The sequence below is a fragment of the Saimiri boliviensis genome, chromosome 5, assembly GCF_048565385.1.
Source record: "Saimiri boliviensis isolate mSaiBol1 chromosome 5, mSaiBol1.pri, whole genome shotgun sequence".
NCBI lineage: Eukaryota > Metazoa > Chordata > Mammalia > Primates > Cebidae > Saimiri > Saimiri boliviensis.
In genome coordinates this window covers 79,250,199-79,277,132 of record NC_133453.1, presented here as the reverse complement: position 1 = coordinate 79,277,132, position 26,934 = coordinate 79,250,199, and the positions used below count along the sequence as shown (strand labels likewise).

General features: G+C 38.3%; 1 protein-coding gene across 7 annotated transcripts in view; it reads right to left on the bottom strand.

The window, feature by feature from the left end:
- The window catches only part of RBMS1 (RNA binding motif single stranded interacting protein 1), a 218,341-nt gene that overhangs the window by 28,231 nt on the left and 163,176 nt on the right, over nucleotides 1–26,934 (bottom strand). For all 7 annotated transcript variants that reach the window (XM_039469811.2, XM_039469809.2, XM_074399597.1 and 4 more), the window contains exons 3-6: nucleotides 18,640–18,698; nucleotides 13,759–13,850; nucleotides 4,048–4,205; nucleotides 1,358–1,437 (exon numbers count right to left, since the gene is read on the bottom strand). In XM_039469811.2, coding sequence (XP_039325745.1) covers nucleotides 1,358–1,437; nucleotides 4,048–4,205; nucleotides 13,759–13,850; nucleotides 18,640–18,698 — 389 coding nt within the window. The remainder of the gene's footprint in view (nucleotides 1–1,357; nucleotides 1,438–4,047; nucleotides 4,206–13,758; nucleotides 13,851–18,639; nucleotides 18,699–26,934) is intronic.

The following is a 26,934-nucleotide window of genomic DNA, read 5'->3' as shown; positions in this document are numbered from 1 at the left end:
GGTGTTCTAAAGAACCGGAGTGCTTAGTTTAGTTCTAGATTGCAAAGACTTGAATGATTTCACAAATGGCTATCTTCTTGAATATTTTTGGCATGAAGCAGTTCACAGTTTTTGTTCCCCGAATCCTGGGATTTAAAATACATCTACTGCAGTTATGTTCACAAGTTTTGTTCCCAGTGTTACTTGTTTGCACAGTTCTCCCCATTTCCTCACCAATTAGTCTTGCTATATATCTGTTACTTCAGTAACTGAAAAGCAAATTTCTTGGCTTTGCTGAAAAACAAATGAACAAAAGCAAAAGATAGAGACTGAAATTACAGGAGAGGGAGGCAATGATTGGCAGAACAATGTCTCAATGGGATGGAATCTCAAGGACAGCTTCGAAACCCTCGTCCCTGAGACTTTAAGAAAGGAGAGTGTTAAGACCGGATGTGGGTGTAGGTCCCCTTGCTGGGAGACAGCAGGAAGCTGAAGGAGCTACTACCCAGTGATCTCAATTTTATTCATCAAGAAGGAAGTGAAGTCATCCACTTGAGAGCTTTGAAGTGGGTTAGGTACGGGGCAAGTAGGCTGGGGAAAGTGAGAACTGCTGCTAGGAACGGGTAAGAAAGCCGAGTGAGGACCGGCAGTGCTGAGTAACCGGTCAGGCTGAAGACATTTAATTGGTGGTGCCAATCTATGGCTGCATGGATGTAACAGGACTGGTGTGGGTGAATTACGGCAGGATTGATCCAGGTTCAGCATTTCGAACCTGGACATTAATGTAACCAAGGGATGGGATGCAAGAAAAAGGAGAATCCCACTTAAGAAATGATTTTAACATTCAAACACGGAGGCCAGATTTAGTAGGAAAGAGAAACAGGTAAAGGAGAATGAACACACAGTGGAATGAGAAGGATGACCTTGGAATGAGAAACCTATGATGTATGGTGTTCTTGGTAATGACAACACGAAGTAAAACCATGGGAGAAAGTGGCTAACGTGGAGTGGACATAAAAGCCATAGAAGCTGAGGTCCAAGCACTGCTGAGATAGAAGGGTACGTTGCTCAATGGATATGATTGAATGAAGGGAGGTTTACTAAGAATGGTGATAAGATGGTTTAGAAACCGGCTGCTGCATCAAAAGAGGAGTGAACTGCACACCACTTTACAAGTAAGCTCCTTACCACTGCTTCCGTTACTATTCAAGCATCCAATCCCTAAGGAGAGGCGAATTTTTAAGTCTTATTTGTAAATCCAACAAAATGCATCTTAGCAAAATGAGGGGTTTTTGTTCTATTGAAGAGTCAACATGTGCTAAAGTTATACATACATCATATAGAAGACTACTGATAAAGTTTTAGACAAACAACATACCAGAAACTCCTGGTGGTGTCTTAATAAATTTTCCATTAAAATGACCAATAACAGCTTCGCATTTTTCTGTTGATTCCATCCTATTTATACATAAAAATAGAATACGTAAATATTTAAAGGTCTCTTAGTTTTCATCTTGTTCTGTGCATGCATAAACAGTCTTATAGGTTTTTTGGATGCAAATGAAACCTGGTAAAAATGTGAATATGATAACGGGTTTATTCTACCTTTTAGCTAAGTGTTGCTTTTGTAATTCTATAGTAAAATGATAACTGATAACCATAGAGTATATTCTGAAGCAAAGCAAGACTCCATTATATCGAGAATGTGTAAGACCAAGTATATCAAATGAATAATTTTATTCTAATTGTTGTAAAATTGAAAAATCAATACACAATAGCTTTGTTAGCCATAATACTGAACTGAAGAAACAACAGTTTAAAATACTAGTGCATTTTCTACTTGCTAAAATACTAGTCATTTCAAAATTGTCTTTGCTTTTACAATTCACAAAATGACAGACTAAAAAGTCATGATAACAACCAGTGTCAGTGAGAGGGTGTGCCCTATATGTTTCTTAGATTTGTTTCAGGTTTAAAATTAAATGATTGAAACCAACTGTATACCTTCTTTGTCACCTTGCCTTTGGAAGAGTAAAGGCTGAGTAAAGTCGTACTAACTTTACAACTTTTTCTATACATACAGGTGGCTGAAAGTATCTGAGAAACATTGCTAGGAAATTAAATTATTTCAAGTTATTTTTCTTTAATGGAAGAAACACTGAATAATCTACTTAAAACACTCTATCCTCCTAGACTACTCAGAGAGATACACCTTAGTTTTAAGAAACAGTAAGAGTTTCAAAAAATAATGTAATTTAATTGAATTCTGTCTTTGGATACAGAAATGATACAACTTCATCTGTTTTCAGAATACCAACAGAGGTGACAAGACAATGCTGAGCTATTCAGTGACTCACTTGCATCATTTTAACCAGTGGAGCATGTACTGGAAATGCTGGCCTTTGTGGGTTACCACTAGTAGGATATTTTGGTTTTATGATAACATTATCTGACCCGACTGAGCAATGAACTGAAATCCAGCTGAAGCAAGTATTAGCCCCTGCTTCATTATTTGGCAGTTAGGTAACAATGGAAAAGTTCCCTTCTTGTCTCAATTTGCTCATATATAAAACAACATGTAATAATAATACTTTGTTGATATATCACAGGTCTCTGGTAAAATGTGACTGTCATTTGTGTATAAAAGTAAACTATCAGAAATTTTTCCTATAAAATCAAAGTCAATACTTTAAGATAGGTACACATTATTTGTTATTGCACAGTATTAATAAGTTTCTAATTAATACATCATATAAAAATCAGCTTTTATACATGGGCTTTTGGATTAGAATTCTGATAAAAATCACAGCTCTATTTATTATTTTTCCACCAGAAACCAAAATAACCACTCCTCTGAAGTAGTTTTTTTCTGTGGAGGAAGGGATAAAAATTAGATGGAAGGAGTCAGGGCACTGTAGTTACACCTAGACTTTTTTTTTTTGAGAGACAGGCTCTGTCACCAAGGCAGAGTGCAGTGACATCATCGCGGCTCACTGTATCCTCCAACTCCTGGGCTCAAGCAATCCTTCTGCCTCAGCTTCCCATGCAGCTGGGACTACAGGTATATGCCACCATTCCTGGCTGATTTTTTTAACTTTTTGTAGAGGCAGGGTCTTGCTATGTTGCCCAAGCTGGTCTCAAACTCTTGGGCTCAAGCGATCCTCTCACCTTGGCCCCCCCGCCCAAGTGCTGGGATTATAGATGTGAGCCACTGAGTGCAGCCCCAGAAGATTTTCTTTCTTTTTTTTTTTTTTTTTGTGAGACTAAATATTGCTCTATTGCCCAGGCTGGAGTACAATGGTGTGATCTTGGCTCACTACAACCTCCATTCCCCAGGTTCAAGTGATCCTCATGCCTCAGCCTCCCAAGTAGCTGGGATTACGGGCACCTGGCTACCACCACATCCAGTGAATTTTTGTATTTTTAGTAGACAGGGTTTTGCCACATTGGCCAGGCTGCTTTTGAACTCCCAACCTCAAGTAATCTGCCCTCCTGGTCTCCCAAAGTGCTGGGGATTACAGGCATGAGCCACCATGCCTGGCCTAGATTTTATTTCTTTAAAAAAAGATCTGAAACAGAAATTATAAAATGTTAATATTTGTCAAATCTGTGTGTTGGTTACACAGGTATCATGTCCTTGTTTTACTTTTCTGAATATTTTAAATATTTCATTTTAAAACCTAACTCATTTACTTTATTGATGAATTGAATTTCCATCTAATAAAAAATAACAAACTGATTTATCTATGAAATTTAGGAGACTGCTATTTTTAAAAAGTTAGAAGCATCCTGATCTAAGGACACACACACATTCAGAACTTTTTGCTCATGTGATAGCTCCTTTCCATGAGGCCCCAAATATTTCGTGTGCTTGGCTTTATGAATTCGAATGAACATGCAAAAGATCTGGAAAAATGCAGGCCAGTATTTACATGTAATTTAAGTTCATGGTGCAACTGCTCCCATAACCCTAGCTTAAACTCTCTCTTCTTGGTCATTTTTAATTTTCCAAGATAACTTGGCAAAGCTATTGCTGTTGACATAACAAAGACAGGGCAGCAGGCTTACCTAGCAAAGCCAACACCACGACTTGTACCACTGGAATCACGCAATATCCTTGTAGAAATAACTTGTCCAAATGGTTTGAGCATATTTTCCAGTTCTTGCTCATCCATGGAGAGTGGCAAATTAGAAATGTACAAGTTGGTAGGATCTTGTTCCTGTTGCTAAAAGAGAAGAGAGTGTTGTTCATTAATTTCCAACAGAAGGTGAGATATTTATGTTAATACACCTATTTTTATTAGCTACTTTCATTGTTCAGGTCCTTGTAAAGTACTAAGTGAGACCATGGGAACTACAGAACACCAAAGTCACCTTGGACACTTGAAAACAGTGTCTGAAGCTTGGACAATCTGTGCAGGCCAGACATGATCCCACCAAGCCCTTTTGAGCAGATCTGAAAATGGCACTACTGAGTTGGAGAGGATGCCCTCATGGAACCACAACTCTCAGTTGTTTGCAGTATTTCTAAAAATAACCGACCTCTCCTCCACTGTTATTTTTAGGAGTCCATTTTAGGCACACTATTGCGCAGGAAGCTATTACTGCTAATAATTCAATTTAGAGATATATGAAGGATTCTGGACCAAGTTATCTAGAGTCCAACAGGGACTCTGCCCAAATTCCCATCCTCTGCTCTATGGCAAAGTTTATACCACTTTTGAGTCATGATCACCAATAGTAAAAACAGAGCTAATTTAACGAAAACAAGAAATCACAAAGCCATATGCATAGTCAATTCTGGGTAGGGCAAATTTTAGACTCTTGGAAAAGCTAAACTCAAGAGTAGATGAGGGAGGAAATACTTTGTTCAGAGGACATGGCATTGACTTGGGACCCGAGGATCAAACAGAAGTCAAGAGGCTTGCAAAAGGCTATCTAAAGGTTTGATTTTGTCAGTCACTGTTGCTTCAAGTTTCCTACTTAAGCAGTGCTGAAAGCAAGAAGAATAATTACGTAAAAATGTTCTTGAAGTCTTGTGTTTTATCTTTAAAAAAGTCATGTACATTTTGCAATCTACTTCCTAAGTTTACTTTAATAGAGAAACAATGTTTTGAACCTAATACCAGTAAGTAACACTGATACTCCATGAAGATAAGCCATGTTTATCTTGTTATGTCATGCAGTCATGAGCTGCACAATGACATTTCAGTTAATGGCAGATGACATATATGATGGTGGTCCTGGAACAGAGATGAAAACTTCCTATCACCTGGTGATATCTTGATGATCCTGACTCTGTGTAGCCTTGGCTAATATGTGTGTTAGTGTCTTAATTTTTTACAAAAAAAGTTTAGAAAGTAATAAACAATACATTCTAAAATAGAAAAATGCTTATAGAATAAAGGTATAAAGAAAACATTTTTGTACAGCTGTTTAAAGCTAAGTATCAAAAAATCAAAAAGTTAAATTTAAAAGTTTATAAAGTAAAAAAATTAAAATAAGCCAGTTTATTAATGAAGAAATTTTTAAAAATAAATTTGATATAGTCTAAGTGTACAGTGTTTATAAAGTCTACAGCAGTATAACGTCCTACGCTTTCCCATTCACTCATCACTCACTCACTGACTCACCCAGAACAACCTCCAGTCCTCTAAGCTCCAGTCATGGTAAGTGCCCTATAAGGGTGCACCATTTTTATCTTTTACACAATATTTTTACTGTACCTTTTCTACGTTTAGATACACAAATATTTATCATTATATTATAACTGCTGACAGTATTCAGTACAGTAAGAGGCTGTACAGGATAGTAGCCTAAGAGCAAGAGGCCATACCACCTAGCCTGGGTGGATAGCAGGCTACACCATCTGGGTTTGTGTAAGTACACTCTATGATGTACACATGATGACAAAATCACCTAAAAAGGCATTCACCAGACTGTATCCCCATCATTAAGCAACATATGACTATACTCCGGTAGGTGATGGGGAAACGTGAAGAAGGAGAAACTGCAGTTTGAAAGCTACATCTTGAAAAATAGGGAGGTTTCAGAGGCATGGAAGCAGGCGAATGATGTGATCAAACCCATCGTAGATTTGATTTTAGATTCTATCTTTTAATAAAGCTAGGGACCCCTTAATTGAAGGGCACTAAAACACCCTTTGGACAGTGATGTGGTATAAAAAATGTTACAGAAGAAACACGTATCAAAATATTGTGAGGCTAGGCACAATGGCTCATGCTTGTAAATCCCAGTATAAGCCAAGGTGGGAGGATCGCTTGGGACCAGGAGTTTGAGACCAGCCTAGGCAACATAGTGAGACCTCAACTCTTTGAAAAAAATAAAAAAATTAACCAGGTATAGTGGTGCACACCTGTAGTCCTAGTTATTTGGGAGGCTGAGGCAGGAGGATTGCTTGAGCCCAGGAGTTCAAGGTTGGAGTGAGTTGTGATCACACTACCATACTGCAGCCTGGGTAATAGAGTAAGACTATTTCTCTCTCTCTCTCTCTCTCTCTCTCACACACACACACACACATACACACATACATACACACACACACACACACATATATATATATATATATATATATATATATATATATATATATGGAGTGAACTTTCTTTTAAAATTACAATTAGGAAAATCTAAATGTCATATTTAAGAATGTTCATAGGAGAATTTGTTATGTGTGAAAAGAATTTTTAAAAGGGGATCGACAATGTAGGCACTACATCTGTGTTTTAGTTGCTTCTGTTATTAAAATATTATTTAAAATATTACACATGCTTTAAATTCTTGATTCAACTTGAAAGTCTACTGATGAGGAAATAATATTAAAAAGTGCTAAAAAAAATCAGAATCCAGAAAGAAACTGTGCTCTTAACCCACGCTTTGATATAGTGAAACAGAGTAGACTAATGCAGATAAATATTTCCTATGATGTTAATGCATTTGTTTTCAGCAGCGACAGCCCTGTCAGTTAAAAACCTAATTTCATTTGGGATGATCCTTAGGGCTAACATAATTTACATACATTTCTTTTCAAATGGTCAACATATCTTGCAAACATTGCCCACAAAGTTGTAGTAACCAAAAAAAAAAAAAAAAAAAAAAAAGAATGGGAAGAAACTCCAAGCTGGCAGCACATGCCAGAAAATAACAAAATGTCTGTGAATTCTTTTTTTTTTTTTTTTTAATCCTTTCTTTTCATGGGTGTTTTCTTTTTAAATTTTACTTTCTTTTTAGTTTTTGTCCATGCATTCTTATAACCATACATTCACTGTGAACAGGACATATAATACTTGCAATAATAGGTGGTGGCTCTTGAAATGAGGATACTTTAGTATGTTTAAAATCAGTGACAACCATAACTAGTTTATTATTTACAATGCTGTCTGGTAAAAAAAAAAAAAAAAACACAACACTTATTCTTTCAATTACAGGTGACCAAACATAAAAATGGGGTCAACGGGCCTCCTTTGTCCCTAGGCATGGAAGGGGTTCAAAGGCTTCCATTAACAAGTCGGGTGGGGGGAAATAGGGGAGGGAGAGCGGTGGGTGGGGAGTTGAGGAGAGATAGCATGGGGAGAAATGCCAGATATAGGTGATGGGGAGGAAGACAGCAAACCACACTACCATGTGTGTACCTATGAAACAATCTTGCATGTTCTTCACATGTACCCCAAAACCTAAAACGCAATTAAAAAAAAAAGTAGAAAACTAGATCCCACATTGGCCATGAAAGGGATAAACAGCTACCAACGTTCACATGAACAGAAAAGCCAGGCTCAGGAGTCCTGCAAAGCATAAAGCACTCAGTCATCATTGGAAAGAAATTAACAAAACCTCCCCTTGCATGTGGTATGGTTCCTAAAATGCAAGAACCGGGACTTGGCAGAAAGAGCAGACATCTGTCTTCTCTTGTACCGAATAGGTTCACCAACCAGCAGACAGCCACTCACTAGAATGTGAATGCAAACTGCTCAGAGTATGGTGGAGCTCTGCATGGAGAGGAGGGATTGCATTCTTGCTCGTTTGACCGCCTATTTACTGAAAAAAATGTGTAAACTTCCTAAGAGCCAAACAACATAAGAGGATTTGCTGACCCTCTTCAGGCCATAGGAGGAATTGAATGACCTACAGAAGTCACTTTGTTAATAGATATAAACAATGTCCATTCGATTTTTCTGTCTTCCTGTCTTTGTAGCTCATTATCTGGGTTTCTTTTCTTTTTATACAATCTGAGTCTTTTATTTGAAAGATGCACACATTTGAAACATTCGCCTAGTTTAACATAAACAGGTTTTCCAAAAGGCCCAAGGCCATTACTGTTGGTTAAGTTTCATCAGTGTACTTGATGGATATAATTTTTAACTGTCCCTTTCTTAATACTCAATAGCTGCCTAAACTTAAAAAAAAGTTATTTTCTCAATTAATTTCTTTGATCATCAATTAAACAAATACTTAAAACCTACCATATGGCAGGTACCAAGCAAAGCACTGAAAATTAAAACACGAATAAAAAAAAAATCACTGGTCTCTAATGCTCACAATTTGCAGTTTTGAAATTTAGTTTTAAATATCTGTGGGGTTCTTTTTCAACTCAGGTAGCCAGTATTTCAAACAATATTATATTTCTGCACCTATCCTCTAAGGTATTGCTCTTTATTTTTTTTTTTCTCATTATGTAAGGATGAAAGATTTTTTCATCCTTATGTAAGGACGATAGGGAGGGAACCCATCACCTTCCACTTTCATCTAGTGAAAGGCATATGGCAATATGAGTTTTCAACACATTATAGTATCCTGATTAGTTCACTAGAGGAAAGTGGAAAGTGATGGGTTCCCTCCCTATCATCCAAGCACAGGAAATGGACTAAAATTCCTTTTAAAAATCATCTCCCCACCCGGTGTGGTGGCTCATGCGTATAATCCCATCACTTTGGGAGCCCCAGGCAGGTGGTTTGCTTGACCTCATGAGTTCAAGACCAGCCTGGCAACACGGCAAAACCTGGTCTCTGCAAAAAATAAAAAAATTAGCCAGGTGTGGTGGTATGTGCCTGTAGTCCCAGCTACTCAGAAAGCTGAGGGTGGGAGGATCACTTGAACCTGGGAGGCAGAGGTTGAAGTGAGCCAAGAGCACCCCACTGCACTCCAGCCTGGGTGACAGAGCTAGGTCTTGTCTCAAAAAACAAAACAAAACGAAACAAAACGAAACAAAACAAAACAAAAAAAACTGTCTCCCTGAAAGAATGTGTCAGGTGCTCCTTTATCCAGACAGCATAAAGGGGCTAAGTCAAGTCTAGATACTCAGACTCATGGTTCTATGGTATATAGAATAATAAACCCACTGACATTTAAAATATCTTTTGTAACTTTAATGATATAATAAAAAAGAAATCAGGTCTAGGAATTTCAAGTCATTCTAAAGGGACCTAAAGAAATTCACAATATGCAGAATATTAGTACCTGGCCAGTAGCTCTGAACCTGAGTACTTGTTCTCACCACAGATGACGGAGGAAGGGGTTCTTTTCCCTAGCCAATTTATAATATCAAGCTTCCTAAAGAGGTCTTTGAACAGTGCTCATTTTCAACCGGGGGAAAGCTACTACTTGAAGAGCACTGCAGACACGACATACAGTGCCAATCAATACCCAGTCCAGTTTTGAATAAATGCATTATAAAGGCTTCTTCAAAACAGTGTATATTTAATATTCTATGCTGCTTAATATTACAGGCATTGGAAATGATGCCTAGGTAAGTGTTCAAGGGCTACTCTGAATGAAGCCTCTACATTCTTTACATTCTTTTTTTTTTTTTAATTGCATTTTAGGTTTTGCTAAAATACAACCCTTTTAAATTCTGTTTCAGCAGAGACCACAAAACACTGAGTGTCAGGCTCCAATATTCCAGAGTGAGAAACTAGACCACCTAAAGATAGCCTACAAGGAGCTGGCTGAGAACTGGTTTGGGACACTTAACTGACCACCCACCTCCTATCTCTGTCTAAGAAACTGGAGAGACTGAGAGTGAGCATTTATTGGGAGGGAAATGCTGAGGTGTTCCAAGTCTCAACAACTGAACCACTTTCCTCTTACTGTCAGTCAAGCAAGAGGGGCGACCACTCAGGGAGCTTAATCTGCGTCTCAAGAAGCTGAGTGGCTACAGCAGATTGATGTCCAACTTAAAATCTAAGGAATCTTCAAGGAGAAAGGCTGAAGGGCCCACAAGTGAGACTGGGAAGTAACTCTCTCTTAGCGATGACTAGCAAAGGGACATCAGATGTGGACCACACAGAGTTGGCCCAGGGTTGTGTTAGATCCTCCTAAGAAGGCTGCTTCGAGAGGCAAAGAAATCCCAGCAGAAAGGGGCTGAAGACTGACCATCAGATTATCAGGAGCTGAGCATGTCAACCTGAGGACATGTATTCTTTCACTTCAAGGAGCTTTAGGACAAATATCAATCTGGGGAAGTGGGGATGGAGTTGGTTAAAGATCTCAGAAAACCAAAGCATTCCATGAGAGAAGGCATCAGCATGCTGCCTGGCTACAGAAATCAACATCAGATGACCTCTTTGTCAGGTCATCCTTTTCCAGCACACCAACCCTGGAGGGGTTAAACAAAGCTATGGCTAGTGAGCTGAAGGAAGAGTGGGAAAAACACAAACTTTGGAAACAGGAAAGAAATTAATCGTGTGCTCATCTCACTATAAACATGCTACATGGCGCAGACCTAATCCAGGGAAGGGAGAAGCTTTGGCTGAAGATTTACTACCTGATACTCAAAATTTTTGTCAAATAAACAGTATTGGAGTATTAAATTATAAGCATCGCACATTTAACATCATAATCTGTTCCTGAAAATGAGAAATTCAGCATCAAAATGATAACCGAGAGCCTATTTCACTTCATGCTAAATAGGGAAAATTATAATGTATTACACGTCAGTCATAATCTCCTCAACCAAGTTTTCTAAAATGTAACTATTTTATTTTCCTATTTTTCTATAATTCCCTAAAATGCAACTAAATACAGTCATTACATCTGTCTCTGTGTATGTGTGCACACATAAAACAAATGGTTCTGTTGCGATAGAAACATGGCTTCCTGATCACCAAATAATCAATACGGTTGTGTCAGCCAACAACTGCTTTTTAGGCTATGATCTCTCTCTCAGCACCAACAATATCCAAGACACACATCCCTTATATTGACTCTCAGCAGTTTTAAAAACATCTACACATGAGTCTGACATTCCGCAAACTGTATTTGCTAAGCAACTTGAGACTCTTCACATATGTCTTGTTAAAAGTATTGTACTGAGGTTGGACAATGGAAATGTAAACAGAAATGACTGAAAATGTACTGAAACATATGTATGCTTTATGGAGTTTGGCTATGAAAAACTGAGGCATTCTACTGAAAACAAAATGAAAAAATCAACCAGAAACACCTGAAACAAAAGAAGCTGGGGGAGCTTCATGAGATAATGACAGTGGCTGGAGAAGTCGTGAGACTTGCCCAGGATTTTATCCAAAAGCAAGGAGCTTCAGTGAGTACATTATTAATAGAATGGGCAGTGGAGGAAAGAAGAAAGTTATTTTATGGGTGTGCCCTAAGAGTCTTGCTTATACAGCACCTGGGTACCCATTGTTTACAGAGCCAGATTAAACATTCTGCAAATCATTATGCAACACAGGTATCATATAGTCACAATAAACATATTTAAAATCTCATAATCACCGTCTTTCAATAATGTCACAAGGAAGCTCTAAATGATGGATAAATAATCTGACAATCTTGGTGCTCAATATTTATTGAGGCCAGGTGCAGTGGCTCATGCCTGTAATCCCAGCACTTTAGGAGGCCAAGGCAGGTGGAACATTTGAGGCCAGGAGTTCAAGACCAGCCTAACCAATATGGCGAAACCCTGTCTTTACTAAAAATACAAAAATTATCCAGATGTGGTGGCAGGTGCCTGAAGTCTCAGCTATTTGGGAGGCTGAGGCAGGAGAATTGCTTGAACCTGGTGGGAGGAGGTTGCAATGAGCCAAGACTGTGCCACTGCACTCCAGCCTGGGTGACAGAGCAAAAGTCTGTCTCAAAAAAAAGAAAAGAAAAAATAAGTGTGTCTCACATGCACGCACACGCACACACACACACACACACACATATACACACATACATACATATAGTTTCTGTTTATTTTAACTTCTTATTTTGGAGTTTAAGAAAATCTAAAGTAAGTCAACTCAATGTAAAGTTTTAAAAATATTAAATGGCAATGTCTACTTACTTCCGTGCTACCATTCGGAAGTAGAAGACAGTATAAAATTACATTCCTCTTTACTTCAAGAAGCCAGATAATATAAAACTATCACTCTTTTAAAAAGAATACTCAAAAGATCAAACTGCTGAGTTTCAGGCTTGAAAATATTTTCTGTAGCAATTGAAGGACTCAGATTTTTATTACGTAATTATACAGATGTCTTAATAACTGTACTGCAGGAAGTAGGCATTAGGATGTAACCCAAACTTACACTTGGATAATAAAGTCTGGGACATAAATATCAGTTTATTCAACAAAGACTCCTAAATGTGTTTGGTGGATAATGGAACCTATACTACAGAACATAAACACTTAAGAGACGCGTGCCATTCCAAGGGTGACTCTCCTCTTTGAGCCTTAGCTCTTCTTAATAAAAAGGCCATACTCATTTGAAAATGGGGTTGGGGGTGGATGCACCAGACAATCTAAGTTCCCTCCCGCTTTAAGAATTATGACTGCACCTGAACTAGGGACTTAGATCATGTAAAGCCAACTTCTTCAAGGCCATAAAGTCTATCTAAGGCATCATTACTTTTGGAAGAGGGTCTGAGCATCTTAAACTAACTTTCAGGACAAACCTAATGCAAAGAGAAAGACACAATGACTGGCTGGTCAACTCCATTTACATTCAGAAACTGATATTCTAAGTCAAAACTGTAGAGGGAAACTACCATAACATGAAAGTTTTCAAGGAAAATGTATCTTATCATAACTAATATCCATGTGTGCTGTGCTAAAATACATATTAAGCATGAAACACAGTCTCCCATTTTATAATCCCCTAACATTCAGGCATATTCTTCACCTGAAGACATTTTCAACAATATTGGTCATCTAAAATATGCTAAAAGTTCATCAGAAACAAGTCTTGAATAAAGTCATTATAGAACTACTAAAAAGTAGATTTATATCTCATCAATAATCAATATCTAAAAATGTCTCATTACTGTACAAAAAACTAACATCTGTAACTTACATTTCCATTAAAACTACTTGTTTTAATAGTTGTATAATGTGCCAGTTATATATATTTTTGAAATGGAACATGCTATACACAATTATCTTTTGAAACATGTCTAGAAGTGTATACATTTCTTAAGCATTGACATTTAATTTTTTTTTTTAAACAGGACAGATCTTACAGAGACTCACAAATACCTGATTCTCTGAGAAAATCTGCTATTTCTCAATTTGCTTATGGGGTTACATAATTTACTATGTAAATTTTATATATTTACAAATACTCCTTCAGAGGTTAAGTTATGAGGAATAGTCCTCTGCACAATAGTGACTGTGGCGGCTGCAGAAGCATAGGACAGGTGTCCAGAAGGAGCTGTGCTGAGCGGGATGAAGGAGAGAATAAGGATGCGATAGAAAAAGCAGACCTGTCGGGCTTCACAACCAAAGCTGTGCAACAGAGAAGCCATTGCTGGCTCTCAACTCACCTTTGCCATTTGAGCTTGAACCCCACTGGCCTTCAGGGCAGACACAGCTTTTTGAGCTGCGGCAGGGCTGTCAAAGTCCACAAAACCGTATCCTGAAATGCAAAACACACTTAGTATTTAAGCTATTATTCTGTGGTTAGGTAAAGGGTAAATGAACGGCTCTACTTTGTTTCTGGTACAGGCAAGAGAGATGAAAATGTCCTGAGGGAGCTCAGGCATTCGCAGCTGTAGGGCAGCGGCCTCCTGGGCTCTTGTTCCCTGTCATCTATCACCAGCCAGACAAGCCTCTCTTCAGAGGGAGTCGGGGGCTAAAGAACCAGCGTTTCCCTATTAAAGATCATAGATATCCTGTAGTTACTGGAAAAAAAAAGATGACATCTAAGTTGCCAACCAAGGTTAAAAAAAAAGAAATTTTTAAAAAAGGAGGAAAAAAAAATCAACTTCAGAGAAACAGCATTTCAATGATTCAGTAAGAAAGATGGAGCTATCCTACAGAGTTTACAAATGACAGAAACAAAAATTATGCTTATTTAGTAAACTTGTATTTTTAAAAATTAGAATAAGTACAACTATTAGATGCTGCAAATATAATCTATAAAAATTAGAGTAAGTACAACTATTAGATAGCCCAAACATAAAATAATCTAAGTTTTAGCACTTGGTTAAAGACAACATACTTATTTTCTTAAAATACAGCTCATCACGCCCTTTCAAAATAAAGAAGAGCTAGGAAAAATGCCTCAAGACACCAAAATACATTTTGGCAGTTCATATTCTTTAATTTTAAATACAAAACATAACAAAACAAACACATAACCTCCTAGAGATACTCTGGTTCAAAGTTTCTTTACCCATAGCTTTATAAACATTTTTAACGTGCTGGTCTTCTGTCTTCATAAGTATATGAATGGCATCTAGCAGAGAAAACTACTAACAAGCAATAAAAGAGAAAAACTAGGCAAAGAATAGGACTTACACAGCATAAGCACTAATAGCTTCATGAATCTCAACAGATCCGAGGAGTATCACTGGATCAAAATAGAGAATCGCAGACTTTTCTCTGTGATAATTGTTACATTATTGAGAAAAGGGTCAAGTTATATTTAGTACACTAAAGAAACAGGGTACCAGGCAAAATACCAGGATCTTTCTTGGAACTCAAACTAATTTTAAATGAGTAAGAATATTTTGGGAAAAAAAAAAAAAAAAGCAACATTGCAAGGTTGTTTAGAAGAGGAGCCAGCCCTATCATTTACTTACAGAAATATTATAAAGTAGTAATAATTTAGATAGTATGATCTAGTGTCAAAATCAACATCAATAAAGTCAAGCAGAAAGCTCAGAAACAAAACAAAGTCAGTTTTGCAGTATTAGTACCAAAAATATTGCCTGGTAACGAAATAAGTTATAATGAGATGGAGCAGACTATTGACTACAGGAATAGATGTTTCAGGAGAGATGAATCCTAACGCTGAAACAAGAAGCAGCTTCCTTGTATTACCTGGAATTGGGCTGAAATAAGGCTTAATTTGATTTAGACAGTAGAGAAAAAGCCAGTTTGGAGAGCAAAAGGAAGAGGTTGACGTGGGTAAAACAGAGAATGCTACTCAACTGCCAGGCTAACAATTAGGTTAAAGATATCTTGGATGTTTTTTTAAGACATCTGTTGTCCATGCTAACATGCAACAACACTCTGTGGATACACACACATGCACATACATGCACATACTCTCTCTCTCATATACAGTTTCAGTGGGTCATAAATGAGCACCCAGCTACAATGAAAAAGATACAGCTTTTATTGATGGATATTTAAGATTTTTCCTTTTTATCTATTATTTTCTTATAGAGAAATCCATAAAGCTTGTATTTTAGTTAACTTCACATCCTTTTCTGGCCTTTCCCAATGCCTACTATACTAGGGCTGTTTTATAACCATTTGCTGAAGACAAACATAATAGTTAAGTATGAAACCTTGTGCTCTTTCATGTTTTCTATCTGTATTACTCTCAAGTAAATAGAAGACTATATAAAATTTGAGTTATACAGGCTCTATGAATTTGATTATATAAATAGACGTAAAGATGTTTTTGAAGGCAGGGTTCACTAAGTAACATGGTGACCTCTCACTGAGGCTTCCAGGAGAATTCCTCTCAGGTTTCAGGACCAGGAATAGTTTTGTTACTCTTGCTCCCTGTATTTTTCTCTCACATTGTGATGACTGAATCATGCGAAGAGCTATGTGTTCTATTTTTGCCTTGGCCACTAGGAAACACAGGGCCCGATTTGGTAATAACTTAAAGCTGCCCACTTTTACCCTTATTTTTCCTGTTGGTCTAATTCATCCTGAAACTATTTTTGCTCATGTGTGCTAAGTGTTCTGGTCCTACATGCACTTCTGTAAGTATAAATAATTAATCAATTTCATAACCAATCTTCTATGAGCTTTTTTTTTGGTACTGAACTGCCACATTTACCAGTACTGGAGAGCCTATAAATGCCTTTTGTTGGCTAAACTTTGATTAAAAATTAAAATGTAAAACAGCAACTGAGTTGTGAATTTTAAAATTTAACAACTTAGGAAAATGTTACTTCTGTCTAATGTCTCCTTTAGACAAATTCTCTTGAGAATACAGGTTCTGAATATACGTTTTGTGGTAAAAGATGTTCTATAACCCTGTAAGATTTCTCATTCCCATATATAAGGTTCTTTGATTTGTTTAATTTCAAAAAATTAGTATATAACACAAGTAGCTTTAATTTATATTAATATTCTATAATGTTTTATATATTTATTTATGTTCATTTATCAATCATCTTTATGCCTACCTATCTACCTATCACGTCAAGTTATCTTGGGTAACATGTTATCTAACTTTATTATGAGCTAAGTTAAGTGTTATTTCTTCTCATTTGTCCTAAAATTACTTTTTTCTTGCTTCTAGGATTTTATAAACTCATTCTTACCCTCTCCACTCACTCACTCACCCACCCTCTCAACCCACCAGGTATCTGTTGACACCTATTGCTGGGAGGCTCGTGTGAGGCGGAGAGCCCTGGGAGGTTTCTATTACTGGCCACACACCCAAAAGCAGTGTCTCCTAAGAACCACTTTAAAGGAAGGTCTCCAGGAGACTTCTTGTATCTAACATCAGTTCTGAATGAGTCCTACCCTTAGTTAGAAGTCCATAAATTTCTCCACTGTGGACCCTTAACAACTGTTAAGGGTTTGCATTATGACAACATGTTAGATTTAGCATTAGTTTATTTTTACCCATATCTTTTCTAGATCATGTAGAACACTTGGAGGAATTTTGGCTTCTATGGAATAGGTTGCTTTTGCAGTAGAGTGTAAAATAGTGTGGTTTTCAGTTCAGGGGTGTGGTGAAGAATTTAACCTCTGGGTCCTTTCTTTTAGTTAATTAGGGCAGCTCTGTTTTTCAACACACTGAGCCGACATGTAAGATTTATTTTGGGGTGGGGAAGGAAAAGAGGGGAGGTTGGATATGGTTAAAACCACTTGGCTACTCTGATTTCTCTCGTTTGAAAGTAATGTTGGTGATCAGCTTCCTGTTTTTATGCCTGCAAGAGTCTATTTTTCTTTATAAAACCAAAAGATTTTTTTCCTGTGTCTCGGCTCTCCCAAATCATTTATAAATGCTAAATAAGACTAATCTTGGAAACTAAGTATATGCATGTCGGTCTACAATTTGACTCTCTCTAGTTTAATTCATTTCAAATATTTATTGGGTACCACTTTATATAAAGCACAGTCTATTCACTGTCCCAAGGCAAAACTGCCTTAATGTGCCATGTTGATAAAACATGGGCTTAGCTATTTGCCACAATAGCTCCTTTACATTTAGACACTTTGAAGAAGAGACAGAAATACAATGAACCACTTCAAGTTTAGATTAAAGGAAATCCTTGACTTATAAGGAGAGGCCCCTACCATAGGGTTCATTTATGTTCTCTGCCTTTTTCAGATTGTGCTAAGCCACTGCCCCGTCACTACTACTTGAAAAACTGGGGTCTAATTAATGAGGAGATTTGCTTTCTGTGCCTATTCCTGTCAACTTATTTCAATTCAAGGGGTCAGTAGTTAGATTCAAAGTCAGCTGACTCTATTCTTCCCTTTTCCTAGAAATCACATGCCTATTGTTAAGATGCTGGATCATTAAAAGTCAGAACCACAGAGCATCAGAGCTGCCTACTGTAGACGCCTCCTCTTCCAGCTCATGGGGCTGGATGAGCTCATCCTAATTACATGGAAAACTGAAGGTCAGTGCATCAAATTAATGCAGCAGCATATTTCAAAGGGGTGCATGACCTCCCTTCCCTATTACAATTTGGTCAGTGAAAATGGTTCTCTCCTCCCCGCTGCCAATATTGTCAACAGGCATTCAGCAGAGAACAATTGGGAGTATTGAAACATGTAATTAAGTACTGCTTAAAACTACTCTATTCTAATTAATAGAGCCAATTTGCACAATATGTAATCTTTTCAGTTCTTTAGTACAGTCCAATGGTTTTCAGTAAGCAGCTCTAATCTCCTCAGGCTCAGGAAAGAAAAGCTATTTTCTAACTCTACTCCCCTTTTAAAAGCAAGGGCTAAATGCCAACCAGTATTTTGCAAGTTAACTCTACTGGCGTCAAATCTGGAATTCTGGCAAACTGCTAGCTGCTGTTGGGTTTCTAGCCAAAACCTAACCAGGGACAAACGTAAGCAATATGCTGACCCTGTGCAAGACAGAAACTGGGTGATACATAAGATCTAGTTTCTAAGAAAATGGAGGTGGTTTTGAAACCAAAGATCAGGTTTTAAATTCCATCATTTTTCTAAAGCTATCATTTACCAAATAACCAGCCAAGAAAACATACCTTTGCATTTGTTCGTCGTCTTATCCAATATTGCCTTTGTGGAGACTATTTTCCCATATCTGGAAAAAAGAAAAGAGAAAGAAGTTATAAGGAACCCTTATTAATGCCTAAATCCAAAGAACACACATCCTTTTCAAACATCTGCAAACTTTAAAGTACAAAATGTTCTTTACTAAGAGACAGGAAATAAGAATTCTAAACTCAAAACTAAAAAAAAGGGAATGGCTAGGACTCTCATTTGAATTGTGGGATTCCAGTTTGAAGTTCAACTTTGAAGAATCAGGTACTTACCTGGCAATCTTAGGGCAGAAATATGGGACGTGAGCTGTATACAAAATATTTTCTTCTAATAACAGTATGTCTGTGGTAAAATACAAAGCCAAATGCAAGGCTATAGAATTCTAACAGGGAAGTACCATGCTATGATCCACAGGGCTTTTATGAAATAGTAACGGTAAAGCTGCTTGCATTATTCTGTTCATTCTGGTTCTGTGGACAGCACTGCAAGGCTCCATACTGCCACAGAAGGGCGAATGTGCATGCATGTTTATGTGTAACACACCTAATGATATCAAACAGATCCTTTTTACTGAAGACTTTTATAACTGTTCATAAAAACATTTATTTACACCACTTCTCAGTAATAATTATATAGTATACTCACTAACTTGTGTGCATGCACATGTGTCTAAGAAATGGACAATCAAGAATATAATGAGGGATATAAGAATTAATGAGGGATTAATCATTAATTTATGAGGTTTCTATGAGAAATATGTTCAAATTCCTTTGTGTGCCACAGATTCTGGGGAATATAGGAAAAACAAAAAACACTACAATTTAGCACACTGCCTGTAAAGGAAGTGACAGTGTAATGTAAATATGAACCAAAGCCACCCTCTCTCCACAGTGACTATATCAGAAGAAAAAGCACTGTTATCTACGCTCGCCTTCTAAAAATTGAGGGGAAAAAATTCTGAAAGATAACTTTTTAAAATTTTTCTTAAAAAAATCAAAGTAAGGATGGGTACAGTGGCTCAACCTGTAATTCCAGAACTTTGGGAGGCCGAGGTGGGTGGATCAGTTGTGGCCAGGAGTTTGAGACCAGCCTGGACAACATGGCGAAACCCCGCCTCCACTAAAAATAGAAAAATTAGCTGGGTATGGTGGTGCATTCCTGTAGTACCGGCTACTTAGGAGGCTGAGACAGGAGAATCGCATTAACCCAGGAGGCGGAGGTTGCAGTAAGCCGAGATCGTACCACTGCACTCCAGCCTGGGCGACAGAGCAAGACTCTACCTCAAAAACAAAACAAACAAAACAAATCAAAGTAAGACTCTGGGAAATGCACATAACTTACCGGACACATCTGCATCTCACATTTCCTCATTTACAGTCTAGATATTAACTTCCTAGATATTAACTTCAAAATTTCCACATGTGCTCTACTTTAACTTTCTCATGATTGATTTTTAGGACTAAAAAGCTTGCTAAAAATTTTAGGAAATGGAAGTATTTTGTAGCATTTTAAACCATTGTGAATATTACAGACTTATATTTTATGCATTGAAACAAGCTGAAATATACTTATCTAGAAGGAAGAAAAAAGGCTTGAGCCACTTTTCTCCTTCAGTTACTCTTTCCTATGTTCACTCCGCGTAATCATGTAATCAAATGATTACTAACTAGGCATGAAAGTAAAGATAATTTCAGGTTCAAATGACAATTACATCTAAGAGGCATAACGCTGCACAAACACCTTCAATTCCCTGTTGAGATTCTGAGAATTTATAACAATATTAAAACAGATCACTAAGCTTATAAAGAAATAATCTGTAAAAATCTACAAATGAGAAAAAGTAAGTGATTTAAAGACGACCTTTTAGCAACCATCTATCTACCTAGGTTATATGCTTGATATCTACCAGCTCTTACTGTATGGATATTTCACCCATCCAAATCTCATGTGGGAATATGATTCACAGCTGAGCATGGTGGTTCATGCCTCTAATCCCAGCACTTTGGAAGGCTGAGACCAGTGGATGGCTTGAGCCCTAGAATGTGAGACCAGTCTGGCCAACATGGCAAACCCCGTCTCTACCCTCCCAAAGCACAAAAATTGACTGGCATGGTGGTATGGGGCCTGTAGTTCCAACTCCTTAGGAGGCTGAGGTGAGAGGGTCACTTTAGCCTGGGAGGCAGAGGTTGCAGTGAGTCATGATCCTGTCATTGCACTCCAGCCTAGGTGACAGAGTAAGACCACGTCTCAAACAAAACAAAACAAAACAAAAATCTCCAATGTTGGAGATGCAGCTTAATGAGAGGTGTCTGGGTGATGAGGGTGGATCCCTCATGAATGGCTTGGTGACATCCTTGTGGTAGTGAGTAAGTTCTTGCTCTATTATTTCTGGTGACAGCCGGTTGTGCAAAAAGCCTGGCACCTCCCTCCTGGACTCTTGTTTTCTCTCTTTCTCCACGTGATCTCTGCACACAGCTTCTTCTCTTTGCCTTCTGCAGGAGTGAAAGCTTCCTAAGGCCCTCACAAGCAGCAGCTGCTGGTGCTATGCTTCTTGTACAACCTGGTGAATCACAAACCAAATAAACCTTTTCTCTTTATAAATTACCCAGCTTCAAGTATTCTTTCATAGGAACACAAAAATGGATGAAGACACCAGGACTTTTGTTTGCACAAGTCCTTGATGAAAGCACTTTTAGTCTGTATCCCTGCTTCATGCTTTTCCAAATGCAGGGAGATGGTAGGTATGATTCCAATTTGGGGTAAAGAGATTGAGAGTCAGAGAGACTAAGAGACTGCTTGAGCTCTCAGAGTTCAGGGCTTTTTGTACACCAAACAGAAGAAAGGCTATTTCGGAGAAGGAAGGTAAAGGGCTGGCTTTCAACACTTCTAGTTCTGCTTTCAACATTTAATGATGGGAACGACAGGAAAAGGCATGGAGAAAGGGACATGAGGAAGCAGGCCAAGAGAAAAGGCTCAGTAGCGCTGAAACGCAAGCCACGCCACACCCTCCCTCGGCCTCTTTGCTATGTCTGGCGTGAGTCCTCTATGCCAGTGCTCCTCCCTTCTCTGGCAGGTACTCTCCGTCTCATTCCATCTTTCGTAGCCCTCTTTCAGGGGTTCTTCACCCATTCAGCTTCCTCTTATTCCTCCTTAACTGAGTACTTTCATGAAGCTTAATACTTGGTCTTCAAGTGTTCTTTCTCTTAGGAGACTCATTCAGTGCAATGGTTTTAATTAATGAATCTCCTCGGATGCTGCCCAGTTCTTCTTTGCGTGTGCATGTGTTTTTTAAAAACTCACCAAAGCTTTAGTTTTTCTCTCTTCCTTTTTCTATTTAAATACCTTAATATTTTATTAGAATTCTTAAATACCTAGTTAAATATTAACGCAGTTAAATATCAAGCCCACTGCTTTCTAAACCCCACCTTCAACAGTATCTCAAGCATGGCTTTCCCTGTCTCTCTCCATTTCTCTTCATTCACCAGCACTGCCCCTCTCCCAATCTCCTACCAAGCTTGGGGTCCTTGTGGCATCAACTCAGTAATTCCTGAATCCAGGAGATCAATAACTCTTCTGGGTCTTGTCTTTGATATGTTTCCAATATTCACTTTCCCCCTTCATTGTTCCTAGACACATGTGAAAAGCACATAATGGCTCTCCCTGAATCCAGCCTTTCAACCCTGTCTATTACATTAATTTACCTTAAATACCACTTTAATACATCTCTCCATTACACCATTCTACCCATGCTTGAACTTGAAGGACTTGTTCAAACATTATCTTTTCCATGAAACTATCCCCAATCTCCTCAACTGTTTAGTTGGCTACTTCTTAAGAAACCAGAAAGGGGATTACAGTTGTCGAGCTCCTACTTATATCCTAGGCACTGTGCCAGGTACTCTACATGTATGATCTTATTTAATCAACTTCACAACAATCTTATGAGGTAGGTGTTATTATTCCCATTTGTGCATATGAGAAAACAAAAAGTTCAAAGAAGTTTTGAGCATTGCACCTTGCCTGAAATCCCAGAGCTCACAAAGGAATAAATATTCACTGCAACTTATCAATGAAATGATTTTGAGAAACAGTGTTTCATTTATGCACTCTGAGTATGGAAGTTGAAGGCTAATGGAAGGTCTCCACGGTATTGAAATATTCATTTTCCAAGCACAGGCAATTTTTTACTTGTTTGTTTTAAACATAAGAAATTGACAAGTGCCTTCTAATTGAAAGAGGGATAATAAGACAGAGGATGGTGAACAGAAAAAGAGTGATTTCTGACATTCATCAGTTTTACTTTCTATTGTGGTTTTCCTTGCAATTTGTGGGGTAAGACTTAAAGACTGTGATTTCACATAACATCAGAAAACAGATCCCACTCTGGGGCAGCTGCGTACTGGCCTCCTGCAAACAAGAGACACAAGAAGCTGCTTATTTGGAGTTACCTATGGTGCTGAAGAGCGTCCATCTCCTAAAATATTCTTCTTTTGGGCTGTCTTCTCAGTTATGCCACTCACAGCACAAGAGGCTGCCATTAAAATACAAACCCCTTTGGATATATACCCAGTAATGGGATTGCTGGGTCAAATGGGATTTCTATTTTTAAGTCCTTGAGGAATCGCCACACTGTCTTCCACAATGGTTGAATTAATTTACATTCCCACCAACAGTGTAAAAGTGTTCCTATTTCTCCACATCCTCTCCAGCATCTGTTGTTTCCCGATTTTTTAATGATCGCCATTCTAACTGGTGTGAGATGGTATCTCAATGTGGTTTTGATTTGCATTTCTCTGATGACCAGTGATGATGAGCATTTTTTCATATGTTTGTTGGCCTCCTGTATGTCTTCTTTTGTAAAGTATCTGTTCATATCCTTTGCCCATTCTACTACAAGGACACGTGCACACGAATGTTCATTGCAGCACTGTTTACAATAGCAAAGACCTGGAACCAACCCAAATGCCCAACGATGATAGACTGGATAGGGAAAATGTGGTACATATACACCATGGAATATTATGCAGCCATCAAAAACGATGAGTTCACGTCCTTTATAGGGACATGGATGAACCTGGAAACCATCATTCTCAGCAAACTGACACAAGAGCAGAAAATCAAACACCGTATATTCTCGCTCATAGGTGGGTGTTGAACAATGAGAACACATGGACACAGGGAGGGGAGCACTACACACTGGGGTCTGTTGGGGGGGAAATGGGGGAGGGGCGGGGGGTGGGGAGGTGGGAAGAGATAGCATGGGGAGAAATGACAGATACAGGTGAGGGGACGGAAGGCAGCAAAGCACACTGCCATGTGTGTACCTATGCAACAATCTTGCATGTTCATCACATGTACCCCAAAACCTAAAATGCAATAAAAAAAAGAAAAAAAAAAAAATACAAACCCCAGAACTGGAAACTGCAACCCTTGAAATTTGTCAGGCCCTAGCTAAGTTAGCTCCTCAGTGGGTGACTTGAACACCTTATTGTGGTAATGGAGTAACCACCAGTAGTTTTGATGGCATGAGAAAAGGGCCAGGAAAGGTCCAGATCTAGAATATGAGGAGGAGCTGTATTTCAAATGGCACCTCAGGGACTGGGATAAGGGGTGGCAGGGTTCAGGGCAGTCATCATCTCTCTCTACTCATTTTACTTGCAGTAAAATTTAAAATGGGGGTTTGAAAAGGGGGAGCTGTTACGGACAGCTAACATTTAGTCTAATTCTGTTGTCAATCACCAATGCCTGCAAGAGTAACAAACATCTGGGTACAAATTCATAAAGCAACCAGATCTTCACCTCCCCTTGCTCCTATCTTTTTTTTTTTTTTTTTTAATCATCGGCCAGGCAGGGTGGTACACACCTGTAATCCCAGCACTTTGGGAGGCTGAGGTGGGCAGATCGCTTGAGCTCAGGAGTTGAAGACCAGCCTGGGCAAGGTGGCAAAACCCCATCTCTGCTAACAATACAAAAATTAGCTGGGCGTGGCGGTGCATACCTGTAGTCCCACCTACTTGGGAGGCTGAGGTGGGAGGATAGCTTAGGCCTGGGAGGCAGAGGTTGTAGTGAGTCACGATTGTGTCACTGCACTCCAGCCTGGGTGATAGAGTAAGACTCCCCCCATATCAAAAAAAGAAGTTGCCATTAAGGAATAGGGACATATGGCATACTGAGAGAAACAGGCCTCCTGACTGGCAGAATTCATACTCTAAGGACACCAAGAAAGTGCATGACCAAACAGCATGGTATAGAATTTTATGGAAAAAAAAAATGTGACTATGAAGATTCTTGGTTTTATCTGGCTTCAAAGTAACATGGGTTAGACCACAGCCCCAGCTACCCAGATTATAATATTCTTCACTAAGAGTAGATAATCCACTCTAGAGCAAGCTCTGACAGTAAAAAGATAAAGAGTAATTAAGAGACATGACTATACAATAATATGAATTTCAAAGGGAGAGGATAACAGGTAAAAGCTCGTATTTAAACCTCTTGGCCTAAGTGAACTTGGCTGATAAAACCTTTTGCTTACAATTTACTAAAACGTCTTTAGTTTCCACCACAGTTTTACTAATTTCTTCATTTCCATTTATATCTCCTCTTTCATCTGCTGTAATATAAAATCTAGGCATATCTTAGTTTGCACTTAGTATATAAAGCTTAATTTTCTCCTCTGCCTCCATCACTTAGTTCCTCCTAAATTCTACATTTTAGTAATTTATACTAAAAAAGCAGCACAAGCTTATTGTAATTAGAAGACATAGAAAAGTAGGTTGAAAAGAATTAAAATCACCTGGAGTCCTAGATAAGAATATTGGTGCATATAATGACAGACTGTATCCAATGTATACATACAAATGTATAAATATATGTGTATGTGTGCATGCAGGGACACACATGCGCATGTACACGCGCACATGTGTGCACACACACACACACACACACACACACACACAATTTTCCTGTGTGCTAGGAAACCTGCAGCTTTTGAGGAGTCCCAGTTATAAGCCAAAGCTCTAGAGTGGAGTCCACTCCAACCACCACCAACAGATGGCGATAATGGTTGGTAAATTATTTTAATATTGGTCATTTCAGCTGTAAATTCATTTAAGGCGCATGGGGTCATTTGCAGTGCTTGCGTTAGTTTTAGAATATTTTACAAACATTATTAAACCTGAAAAAGCAATGGGTGTGTTAAAAACAACAGTTAAAAAAAAGTGATAAATATAAAAAAAAAAAAGTTTGAGAAAGGGCAGGATATTGCTTATGCACATAGGATGATAGTTTTCATAGTGACTACTCCTGAAAGACACACAGGGATTCACACATCCTGTGAAAGATGCTGCGCCTATGTAAATGGCAATAATCAACAAGTAGGAGGGGCAGGGGATTGAAATGAGAAAAAGAAGAGAAAAATAAAACATCAACATCAAAAAACCTCTGACCTCATGAGTTAACTCAGGGGAATAATAAAAGCAATTACTTACAGGTATATAGCTCCTACTCTATGCCAGGCACTATTCTAAGCAATACGTATAAAGGCCAATTATTTTAAGCTTCATAACAATCTTTTGGGGAGGTGGAGTATCATTCCTTCTTTGTAGATGTGAAACTCAAACACAGCAGAGTGAGTAACGGACGTATTCAAGGTTACACAACTAAGTAATAAAGATGGGAGGCTGAATGTCTGCTTTGGAGTTTAAAGGCCAAGCATGCTGACAGCTCTAGAAACTTGGGTCACCAACCACAGACTGTTCCACAGATTGAAAGTAATTCCCAGTTCGACTCTGCACAGCTCCAAAAGAGTCAGGGGATGAGGGTGGACTCTGTAATTGCTAAGGTCTTTAAGTCAGATGCTGATGACATTCAGGAAGAAGTTACCTGCCTAAAGACCTTCTGGCCACACAACATTGGTCTATCTTGGAATAATATGTCCAATAGAGCATATACATCAGTGAAGGGTTGGCAGGACAGGCTTTAAAGCTTAAAAGGAATAACTAATGTTATCTATTTGAGGGAAATGAATTTGAGGACTACAAGCCAAACCCCCTCTTGTTATTGTGGAGTTGCTGCGAAAGAAGAAAAAAATACAATTCACCCCCTCCCCCTCACACACATACACACAGATGAATGCAGTTTTCTAAATCACTTTTTTGGCTGCTTTGTTTTTTCAGTGGCCTCCCAGACAAAGGGGATTTCCTAAAACTTGCTTTACTTCTTTTAACAGAGGTTGGATAGGGAAAGGAACCCAAAGTATACACTATACCTGTTTGGCA